Source organism: Apis florea, unplaced genomic scaffold (genome assembly GCF_048593485.1).
Source record: "Apis florea isolate Af1SG1 unplaced genomic scaffold, ASM4859348v1 contig_3391_pilon, whole genome shotgun sequence".
NCBI lineage: Eukaryota > Metazoa > Arthropoda > Insecta > Hymenoptera > Apidae > Apis > Apis florea.
The window spans coordinates 1,766,519-1,778,456 of NW_028256754.1; the positions used below are offsets into that span (position 1 = coordinate 1,766,519).

The 11,938-nt window shown below is 18.1% G+C and overlaps 2 protein-coding genes across 6 annotated transcripts; one reads left to right on the forward strand and one right to left on the reverse strand.

The window, feature by feature from the left end:
• Positions 1-2,240: 2,240 nt before the first annotated feature.
• Positions 2,241-5,641, forward strand: LOC100863076 (leukocyte elastase inhibitor). 4 transcript variants are annotated; one of them, XM_086912526.1, is made up of 8 exons: positions 2,241-2,396; positions 3,670-3,785; positions 4,023-4,202; positions 4,272-4,482; positions 4,545-4,759; positions 4,818-4,997; positions 5,067-5,202; positions 5,272-5,641. In XM_086912526.1, exons 1-8 carry the CDS (start codon positions 2,381-2,383, stop codon positions 5,430-5,432), a joined length of 1,215 nt encoding a protein of 404 aa, XP_086768652.1. In that variant the 5' UTR covers positions 2,241-2,380; the 3' UTR covers positions 5,433-5,641. The 4 variants fall into 4 exon arrangements, with proteins under 4 accessions (XP_086768652.1, XP_031775453.1, XP_086768653.1 ...); XM_031919593.2 differs by lacking the exon at positions 2,241-2,396 and adding an exon at positions 2,827-3,194; XM_086912527.1 differs by lacking the exon at positions 2,241-2,396 and adding an exon at positions 2,992-3,197.
• LOC100862960 (DNA repair protein Ku70) lies at positions 5,472-9,289 on the reverse strand. Of its 2 annotated transcripts, XM_086912525.1 has the most exons (10): positions 8,989-9,289; positions 8,623-8,831; positions 8,301-8,472; positions 7,613-8,054; positions 7,415-7,514; positions 7,098-7,335; positions 6,835-6,996; positions 6,354-6,584; positions 6,095-6,284; positions 5,472-6,019 (listed from the first exon to the last, which is right to left on the reverse strand). In XM_086912525.1, the coding sequence occupies exons 2-9, from the start codon at positions 8,785-8,787 to the stop codon at positions 6,163-6,165; spliced, it is 1,632 nt and encodes a 543-aa protein (XP_086768651.1). In that variant the 5' UTR covers positions 8,788-8,831; positions 8,989-9,289; the 3' UTR covers positions 5,472-6,019; positions 6,095-6,162. The 2 variants fall into 2 exon arrangements, with proteins under 2 accessions (XP_086768651.1, XP_003698147.2); XM_003698099.4 differs by having other exon boundaries at positions 5,472-6,015; positions 8,623-9,278.
• Positions 9,290-11,938: the final 2,649 nt, after the last annotated feature.

The following is an 11,938-nucleotide window of genomic DNA, read 5'->3' on the forward strand; positions in this document are numbered from 1 at the left end:
GATGAAAAATTGAAAGAGAAAGTAAAAAGGAGAAACAGAGAAAGGATGTCGAAGAAGGCTAAAATAGAAATATATGGAAAAATGAACAGAAATAAGAGGAAATATAATCAATGTGTGAAAATCTTCGTACATTCTACAAAAAATTTTTATTTACACAAGAATATATTTTTACTTCAAAACAATTAATATTTATTCATTTTTATAGTTTTATATTAAAAATGATTTTTTGTATTTTATTCATAGAATACTATTAAATATAAAAATATTTCACTAAGTTATGATTCGGCAAACAAAAATTTAATCCTAAATTATACGTTAATACTTTATACTATTAAAAAATAATTAAATAATAATAATAATAATTAAAAAATATATTAATTATATTGATATAAATGATTTATTTTTATAAAAATGGTCTTTTTTTATGAAATTTACAAAAATTTACAAAAAATTTATGCAAAATTATATCAAAAAAAAAAGTTCAAAGAATAATCTACAATTTTATTATACAATAATTGAATTATAATTTTAATTAATCAAATTTTTTAATTTTGCTTATAACATAAATAATTATTTAAACATAAATAAATAGTTGTGCATAACCAGATAGATATTAATAAATATTAACAATGAAGCAAAGAACAATAATAAAATAAGAAAGAAATTTCAAAATTTGTATGCAAAGTATTATACAGTACATAGAGAGAAAGAGAAGTATTACAAAGAAAGTTAAAACTAGAGGAAGCATAAAGCAGAGGAAAAAGAAAGAAAGAGATGGTAAAAGCCAATATGCGTGAATCGTTCCGCAATATAAGGTTCACACTGGCATTCTTCTCTGTGTCATTCGCTCCACGCATTATTCATCGAATGAGCGAATGTACTGTTCCGAATTAATTGGCTGAAAATTCAAATTTGTACGATTTTGAAAATGAGAACATATTTTCATGTGTCTATTATTTTTTTCGATTATTATTCTAATTATAAAATTTTGTGTAACAACTAATCAAAACTTTTTATATAAAACTTTATTATATAAATTTTATTATATAAATACTTATATAAATTATTGCAATATTTTTTTTTAAATATTTGCAGAAAATATTATATTAAACAATTTAATTTATTTATTTCTTTTATAAAAAATATGCATTAAGAAAATAGTTAATCTATTGAAAAATAACTAAGAAAATATAATTAATTAAAGAGAAATAAAATAAAAATTTCATTATATTATGCATATTACATTAATAATATTAAGTTTTTATAGAATAAATAATTATAAATCAATAAGTAAAATAATAATTTTATATTGAAAGTTTATAGCATTCAATAAAATTTTTTTTTATTAATAATAAATGAAAAATAAATGAAGAAAAATATTTAATGATTAACATTTTAATGCAAAAACAATTAAAAAAATATCTTCAAATTATTCGAAAACTTTTACTTTTTTCCCCATATCTATAGGTTTCAATTGCTACTTTAAATGAATGTTAATTTTTGTATTAATTTGTACTGTATTTATTATTATTTAATTTTATATATACTGTAAATTATTATATCAAAACTTATAAACGGACATTTCGAAATTTTTTATTTTAATCGTTTATTTTTTCCTTTCAATATAAAGTTTAATAATTAAAAATTGTAAAACTAAAATATAATTGTTAATTTAATAGATTGTTTAATAAATAATTTATATAGATTATATTCATAAATATAATAAATATTTAGTTTCATAAATATAATCTACAATAAATATTTGATCTCGTAATTTGATTTTATCATAATTATTTTTTATCATTATTAATCAGATTTTTGTTAATTTATTATTTTGTTGTTTTTTTCAAATTCATTTCTTAAAAGTTTTTGTTATGTGTTTTAAATCGCTCTGTCATACTGATTATTTTCTTGATGATTTAAATCAGTTATCACATTTTGTATGAAAACACCAATGTCTTACTGCTTATATATATTATTTGTAGATATATATACAAAATCAGAAATATTATATGTTAACATATAATATATTATAATATAAAATATATTATTTATTCGTCAAAAAATTATAATGATCTTGAAAAATTTAATTTAAAATGACTTTGAAAAAATTATTTTATTAAAAAGATCATTTAATTAATATTATATGATATACAATGATATATGAAACAATGATATGATGAAACAATATGCGAAAAAATCAATAATTTTAAAAAATAATTTTCTTTTTGAATATTTTTATGTATATATATGTACGCCATTGAAAATGACAAAACATTTGAAGTAAATATAAAGTTCCTTAAGTTAGCAATATACCTATAATCATAAATTTCTATTTTATTCAATATAAACTCTACAAAACAAATTTTCAAAATATTAAATGCAAGTGAACAGAGGTACATGTAATTTTAATTTTTACAATTATATTTTTATGTGTAAGATCCTTTAAATTATTTAAGATTTCTTAAAAATTATAACCAAACATTAAAATAAAAAGTCGCTAAAATGTTTTGAGTTTTATTAATTTGTTTCGTCATTAATCGTATTCAGTAAAACTTTGAATATGATTTATAAATAAGGAATTTCTTTTCTATTAGAACAAAAATTCTAACTTTCTATCTTTCTACCATATTCTTTATTTAATTAGAAATTATCTTTAATAATATGTACAGATAATATCTTTTAAATAATTTAATAATACCTTATATACTTTAAAAATTTTAATAATAAAATATATATAATATGTATAATATATAATATTTGAATACAATCAATATAAAAATTTTAATTTTATCATATATATGGTTGTTTGTCTTTTATTATTATATACGCTTGACATATATTCTAAATATAATAAATTATAAAATAATTATAAAATTTATATTAAATAATAAAATATAAAATATATAATATAAAATTAATATTAATTTTTAATAAAATAAAATACTTTTAAAAATAAATAATATTACATGAATATATATATATATAGATATAGTTGATAAACTTCAATTTTATTAAATAATTGAATGAATTTTATACTTGTTTCAATCTTTTCATAAAGTTAAATTTTTTGTTTTTAGAAATTATTGTATTAACGGCAAAACTAAAATAAAAAATTCATTTTGTTTAAAAAATATTTTGAAATTAAATAAAACTATATATTGTTCTTCTATAACTATTTTATTTTTTGGCAGGTAGTTGTATTTTTTGTATACTTGACACACTGCTAGTTAAACTTAACCTTTTTTAACAATTCTTATTTAATCTCTTAATATCTCATTATCTTCTTTTTAGTAACTTGATATATTAGCAACAATGAAATCATTTTTTCAATTTTTATATTTAAATGTTTTAAGAATTAATATATATTAAAAATTTTTATTTGTAACATATTGTAAAAAAAATAATCAAAATAATTTGAACATTTTGACATTTTCATTTAATCTTTATGATCCTTATAATCTTATATATTTAGAGAATATATTATAATTATTAAATATATATATTAGATAATTATTACATTCCTTTTATTAATTTTATATAGAATGACATTCTTTATAAAAACATATTTAGGTAATCATTTATTATATATCATGAAATACTAATAATTACATATATTACAATAATTATTGATTTTCATGATATTTTAATATAAAAATTATTTTGTAGTATTACATATAATATTCATAATTATGATGGGATCATCATCTGCCACTAATAATAAGGAAAATATAGACAAATATTTATCTGTTTCTAATAATAATTTTACAAAAGATCTTTATAAAGTGAGTATATTTTATATTATAAATTCTTTGATTTATCATTCTTTGATAAATTCTATATTTTAAAAATTAATTTTTAAGAATAACATATATAATAGTTATAACACATATAATAGTTATACAAATTGTTTATTAAATAAAGTTTATTTAGTATATTTAAATCAATTCATATTATATAAATTTGTATTATAATTAATAAAATAAATTATGTTATATAAAATTTAGTCATTATTATTTTAGGAATTGACTTCTACCAATGTAGGAAATATTGTTAATTCACCATTAATAATACATATGATATTGTCTCATCTTTCTCATGGTGCAGAATCTACTACTTTAGATGAATTAACTAAGAGTCTTTATCACTATAATAAAATTTTAATACAAGAGGGATATAAGTCATTAATTATTAAATTAAATGTAAGATTATTAAAATGATAATAACAAAAAAAGAAATGTTTCAGAATTAATATTTTCTATATTTATAAGGAATTGTCTATGGTTAAATTGTATATTGCGAATGCAATGTATATTCAAGATGGATTTGAAATATTGACAGAATTTTTAACAGTAGGAAAAGATGTTTACCAATCTGAGATTTCAAAAATAGATTTCAAAAATAATGTAGAAGCATCTGAAAAAATCAATGCTTGGGTTAATGAAAAAACAAATAATAAAATACCTTATCTTGTATCTTCAGGTAAATTACTTTAAAAATAATTATATCAATATAGTTATATAATCAATATTTTCTTTATATAGATAATTTTAATGAGAATACAAAATTAGTACTAATAAATGCAATATATTTTAATGGTACTTGGTTAAATACATTTAATATAAGAGATACGAAGGATAGAATATTTCATGTGTTGAAAAATCAAACAAAACTTGTACCGACAATGTATAGTAAATCTAAATATATTCATGGTGATATGCCAATGTTGCAAGCTAAATTTATTGAAATTCCATACAAGGTATTATATATTTAAATTATTATATATACCAAAAATTAAAAAAAAATATATTTTACAGAACCCAGATGTTGCAATGATAATAATATTACCGAATCAAATAGATGGTCTTTTAAATTTGCAAACTAATTTTTCATTTGAAATGCTTGCAAATACAACTCGATCCTATAATGATATTGAATTATATCTTCCAAAATTTAAAATTGAGTTTACAGTGGATTTAAAAAATGCTTTAAATAAGGTATAAATACTAAATTTCATCTGTTATATTTTTAAGAAAATTTTAATTTATTTATATTATAAATTTTAGCTTGGTTTGAATACAATGTTTAAACCAAATGCAAATTTTAATCGTATTTCTAATACACCACTAATGGTTGATAAAGTTTTGCATAAAGCAATTATAGATATTAATGAAGAAGGTACTGAAGCTGCAGCTACAACAGGTGAATTTAATTTAAAAAAAAAAAAAGTTTTGTGTATATTTTTAATAAAATTAAATTATTTTTTATTAGCTGTTTTTTTAAGACTTCGACGTTGTACATATCCGGAGGAAATGGAATTTATAGTTGATCGGCCCTTTATGTTTATAATTGAATATAAACCAAACAACATACCACTTTTTATTGGAAATGTACAGGATATAGAAGTTACTTCACAAAGAGATGAATTATAATCATAAATTCCCTTTATAACAAGGAATAATCAATAGATATTAAATTAAAATACATGTTTTTATTTTTAATATGTGTAATATATAAATATAATAATTTAAATATAAAAATATAATAATGATAATATAAATATATGTATATATATAAATTATTTTATATATGTATATTATATGCAATATTGTATATATATAATAAATATAAAATTCATTTATATACATATTTATTCACAAATAGATTAATACAAAATTTAATTACAAATATAAAATGTACAAAAAGCACAATAAATCAAAAACAATACAATAATAATTCATTAGGAAATATAATAATACAAGTATAATTGCAAAAATTTTAAACGTTTAAAAAAATTAATTTTTTAAATAAAACAACTTATTATCAGAAGTTATAATAGAATTATGAAATTAATAAATTATATAAAGAAATCCTCATTAAATTATTTTTCAATATTTTATAATATTTCATTTAAAATGTTCCTTAATCCTATTAATTAATTCATTTTTTTTATCAGATATCTTTAAACATAATATTTTTAAATCAATTTTTAACTGTGAAACAATTAAGTTTTATCTATCTGTTAAGGACAAAATGAGCTTATTATAAATAATTCAAATTTTTTATTTAAATTAATATATATTTAATAATATACCTGTTCTTTTATTACGAGTTCTTGAAACTTTTTTTCACTTTCTAATGTAGTTAGTTCTATTATTTCCTTTATTTTCTTACATTTTTTCTTTTTTTTTTTGGTATATTGTCTTCCGTTTCTTCATTAAATATTTTATCATATTCATCTAATAAATCTTTTATAAGTTTATGAATCTCTTCGGTCTTCGGAACTAAGAAAATTTCTAATGTTATAAAATATCGTAATATTTACAGATTTATATATATTTATATAAACTTACGTGTATCATCAGATAGTGATTTAAACTGCTCCAAATCTAGAGCTAAAGTTTCTACTATTTGAAGTTGTACTTGTAGTTTAGGATTTGAAAATAATTTTGGATTATATTCGATATTTAATTTTTTCATTATATTTTTCAGAAGTTCAACTCCATTTGGTTCAATTGGAGGTTTTCTTTCATTATGATTGTATATAAAATCTGAGAAATATTCGCTAAGATTTCGAACATTTTCTATAATTTAAAATCAAATTAGAATATATTATATGTTACTATAATTTAAAATTTCTTAAAAATAAATTTATTGTGTGTGTTTCTCATAATATATTAAATTACATCAATAGATATTAATTAAAATATTTTAAATATTTAATGAAATTTATATTTTTATTTCAGTAATTTGATATTTCCAAATTTATTTTTTAAACTATCTTTTTATCATTAAATAAGAAATGTTTAAATTAATATCTTTAAAAAAACAAACCTCTAAATGGCATTTTATATAAATAAAATCCACCATTATTTATATTTGGTATCATAGTATATAAACTTGAAGCAGAATAACTTCTTATTGTTACTGCACATATTATCATTAATTTCTTAGAATCACATTTATTGAGTAATGCACCAAATAATAATTTGTTATCTGCAATGAAAGATTATTTTAAATAATTATATATATTTAAGAAATTCTATTTTAGTGAAAATATTTATAATTTTTAAAATTCATATATGAAATAAAGTTACCTTTACGATTACTTTTGCTTGGTATAACAAAATATGGCGTTTCAACATGATATAAAAGATGATAAGAAATACGTTTCATACAAATTAAATCAATGCCTGGTTCTCGTGTCGTACTTAAGGATCTTACTTCTGCTTGTGTAAAATATATGTTCTCCAAACCGAAATTTTGATATTTTTGAATATCCATTTCTAGAACAGGTGATGATGTTCGCTTATTTTCTATGTCATCTATCTCTTCCTATAATATAAGCAAAAAAATTGTGGATTATTATATCATAAAAATAAATAATGTATTTATAAATTATTGAAATACATACTGTCATCATATCATCTTTATCCACTTTAAAATATGTACGTGTAGTTAAAGGAATATTAGTTTGTTTACTTATATTTTCTTTGTGTAAATATTGAGTTTTACTAAAATCAAAATAAAAATAAATTCTATAATTTTTTTTCTAGAATTTAAATTAAAAAAAAATTAATATATTAACTAATATAAATAATTTATTTCTTACACAGAGAGATTACGAAGTGATACATCTATAGTCACATTTTCTCCAAGTCTCCAAGGTAGTTTTGCCATATTTCTGGAGGGTAATTTTACTTGTTCCACTAAATCTTTTAAAGATGTTCTTTTATAATCATCTGCTTCAATTTTTCCAGATAACATTTCTAAATCTTTATAAAACAAATTATGATTCCAATTTTCACCCAAACCAACAACAGATAATTGGACATCTATTTTACTATAGCTTGTTGCTTCCACTCTTATTCTATGTTTTTCATTATTATCTATTATTGGAGGATTATCCTGACATGTAAAAAGAATTACTCTTTTCATTGGCATAGTAATATGTATAGCAGAGAATGCTCGTGCTGCATGCCACAATACATCGTATAATGGATAAGAAATAGAGGAAGCATTATCTCTGTAGTATTCCCATGTTTTTCCTTCATCTATGTATAAAATATAATAAAAGACATAAGAAATGATTAAAAAAATTCTAAAACCAATAAAATATAAATTATATTCCTATTAATTTTTTCTTATATATTTTAATTTTTTTTATATAATATTATTAAAGATAGCTTATATTTAATATATAATTCTTATTTTTGTGACAAAAATTATTTTGAAATTATTTTAATTTTCTCTTATAATAAGAATATATATATATATATATATATATATCAAAAAATTACCTATTTTCATTATATCTTTTAAATCATCCTTTGAGATAAGATTTAATTTCTTAAGAGTTAATATATTTTTTGTTTCAGAATCTGAATCACACTTTTCAGTTCCAAACAAAATTAAACCCATCCAGTCTTGTCTATTCCATACTAATTTTTGTTTAAGAATTTCTTTGTATTGCTAAATTAAAAGAAATTAAAATTAATTTTTAAATTTTTATTTTAAAAAACTTTAAAAATAAATATTTAACTTTAAATTAATACTTAAATAACATTATTTAAAAGTATTACTAATTATTAAAAAATAATTAAAAATAATAAACTATGATACCTTTATACATTGCAAAAAATATGGAATTCCATTTTGTGGATCATTTTTAAACATTGGAGGTGTTGCATCAATTAAAAAAAGTATACCATCTCTAACACCATAAAGATCTTTGGAGTCATCTTCATAATCTTCATTTTCTAAATCTTCTTCATTAAAAGATGCCATTATATCTTTGTTTTCACTATTATTATAAACTTTTCTAATATTTTCTAAAAATTATTCATTTTATTTTATATTACTTTTTATTTTAATCATACAAAATTTATAGTAAAATTTTGATATAATTTTATTATTAATTTAGTTATTTTATTATTTTATAATGTTTTAATTATATGCTAAAATATTAATTATAAATCATGCATATACCTTAAAAATTATTTTCTTTAATAAAATATTTTATATGTTATTACAAATAAAAAATATATCACAGAAATTTTTTTAGAGTTATACTTTGCTCGCGATTTTTACTTTATAAAAGAAAATATTATTTTAGTTTTTTATATTTATATATTTTTTTTTGTTTAATTACAGAAATTCTTTAAGATTTATTATAACAATATGTTTTTTCTTGATATTAAAATCATTAATTTAACCATTGTTATCAATGATTTCTTAACCACTCGTTAAACTATCGAATATAATCATGGACAAAATATAAAGTAGATATATCAATTAATGTATTTTTTGGTTTTTAACAATTAAATTCTTAGGTCTCATTATCATTTCAGTCTTATTTTCAGTATTATCAATTTATATAAAATAAAATTAAATAGAAATAGTGATATGGAGATATTTCAATACTCAAAAAAAAAAATAAAATGAAATAAATAAATAAGATAATATTAATTATAATAAAGTATACATTTTTTATTCGTAAATTTCAACTTATATTTACATTATATCAATATTTATATCTAAGAAAAAATATAATAATACGATATCTAATTAATACCTAATTTAATAGAATTTTGTATTGAAATATCAATTGCGCAAAAAAATCATGTTGATGTTTGATACATCTATGATTTAAAATAATAAGTAGAATCTATATTCACTTTAATCAATAAAATCAATATATTTTACAAATAATTTATTTGATATTTTTCATAAATATTTTCATGCATTCATAGATTTTTTTGGTTATATGAATATATATTAGATAAATTTATGTATGAATTGAATTATTCATAAATTAAAAGTTCGTTATTTTCATATTTTTTATTATAACACAATGAAAATAATCAATTTATGAGATTTTTGTTATAAAGATGAAATTAAATATAATATTAAAGTTAAATTTATTTATACATATTGCTATTGTACAATTATAAATATTATATTTATATTTATAATTTGCAATATAGACTATATCGACAACTTATAATTAATAAAACTACAAATCGATAATTTATAATTTAATTAATAAATTAAATAAAAACATTAATCATATATTGAGCGGATAAATTTTGCAGAAATGTAAATAAGTGTAGATAAAGAAAAAAATAAGAGAATGAAATAAGAGAGAAAGATAGACTAATATGCTCTTATATTTATCTCTCTCTTTGTGAGAAAAAAGAAATATAATAAGAATATTATATATTGACTATCCATATTCCTAAATGCCAAAGTTTTTTTCAATTAATTATTTTTTTAAAGATATTCAAGAGATAAATATTGATAATCTACTCTATCTCTTTTATTCTTTTATTATTTGCTTTTTTTGTCTATATTTCTTTCATCAAAACATTTTAAAGATGACATTAATTCTATAATTTTGATTTTGATCCTGAATTTTTATTCTATTTCTATTTTTTTTCTATTTGTTTTTTTTTGTTTATATATATTCAAATCACATCAATGAGTAAAGATTTCTAATATATGATGCAAGTGTAATTTTTAATGCAAATAGATTAAACATTAAAATAAATTCTAAAAAAATAATATACAATACTATAATAATAAATGCAACATATGTAGTAAATCTAAAATTTTTTTTTAATAAACTTTTATCAATTTCAAAATATTTTAATAAAATAATATTTTGAAATTGATAATTTCTTCTTTTAATAAAATCGAATATTTTATTAAAAAATTTCTTAATTTCTACATATTGAAAATAATCTGTCATTTTAATATTCTATGTTATAAAGAAAATATAAAAATCTCTGAGTTGATTTTTTTTGACTAGTGATTTCATTTCATAGAATGCAAAATTAATGTTTTCCAATTTCGATATGCAGAGAAAGAACAGAAATACGGTATTTGTGTAATATACAATGAAGAAAAAAATAAATGAAAAATTAAAGAATGTAAAAACAATTTTTAATACAAAATTAATTGGCTTGTATTGATTAATTAGAACAAATAAAAATATTAATTTAGAGAAAAAATCTCTTCTTTTTAAATATTTCAATCGTTTTTTCAAATATTAAGATATTTTTGTAAAATTCAATTTGAAATCCTGCAATGGAATACATATTGGCATAGTGTAAGCATTAAGCAAGTATAAACAAAAAATTATTATACATTCATATATGTATATTCAAATTAAAAATTCTTAATAATTCTCATAAAAATTTATAATTTTTCTGTTAGTTTTAAACTGCAAAATAATTAAGTATTGTTGAACAAATTATAACAATTAAATTCTTTATTGTCTATAACAAATTTTCTATCTTTTCGATTAAGATAAGTGTAGAGTTTTTCTTTTGAATTCTATTTTTTATTATATCACTCATATTGAATATTTAAACAATAAAGACATGTTTGCATTTGATATATGCACAATTTCAAATTCTATTTATTTATGCCAAGTTATTAAATCAATGAGTAAGTATATAAAAATATAAAGTCAAATTCACATAAAATATAAAGATGGATATTCATTTGTTTATATTATATTATCATTATGTAGCAAAATAGATGTGTAAGTTATTATTATTATTAGTTATTTATTAATTTTTGCCGTCAAATTAATAATAATATAATATATAATTGAATTTGTTGAACGGAAAGTTTCATGTTTTATTATTTACATTTATTTTTATTATAGTCATATATTCTTCGTTTTGATGCGCATATATAATAATAAACAGAAAATCATATATAAAATCAATAAATAATAAAACAATAGAAAATCCACCTTAAATAAGTAAAAATTCATTTTAAAACATAAGTACTAGCCATATTTATCAAACAGCGCACCTAGTGGTTATATAAAGCATTACAAACTTCAAATTTTTCGATGTTTAAATTGTAACGACTTATGTTCTATTGTTTTCAAAAAATAAGTGAATAATGCATGCAACATAATTTA

What these genes read in the sequence shown, in the direction of transcription:
- LOC100862960 (XM_086912525.1), bottom strand. Translation starts at nt 8,787, where the DNA reads ATGGCATCTTTTAATGAAGAAGATTTAGAAAATGAAGATTATGAAGAT. An exon ending in ATTTTTTGCAATGTATAAAG is followed by an intron (nt 8,473 to 8,622) that starts GTATCATAGTTT and finishes CTTTTAATTTAG; the next exon opens with CAATACAAAGAAATTCTTAA. An exon ending in ATCACTATCTGATGATACAC is followed by an intron (nt 6,285 to 6,353) that starts GTAAGTTTATAT and finishes AAATTTTCTTAG; the next exon opens with TTCCGAAGACCGAAGAGATT.
- LOC100863076 (XM_012492958.3), top strand. Translation starts at nt 3,546, where the DNA reads ATGACATTCTTTATAAAAACATATTTAG. An exon ending in CTTTATAAAAACATATTTAG is followed by an intron (nt 3,574 to 3,669) that starts GTAATCATTTAT and finishes ATTATTTTGTAG; the next exon opens with TATTACATATAATATTCATA. An exon ending in TTATTGAAATTCCATACAAG is followed by an intron (nt 4,760 to 4,817) that starts GTATTATATATT and finishes TATATTTTACAG; the next exon opens with AACCCAGATGTTGCAATGAT.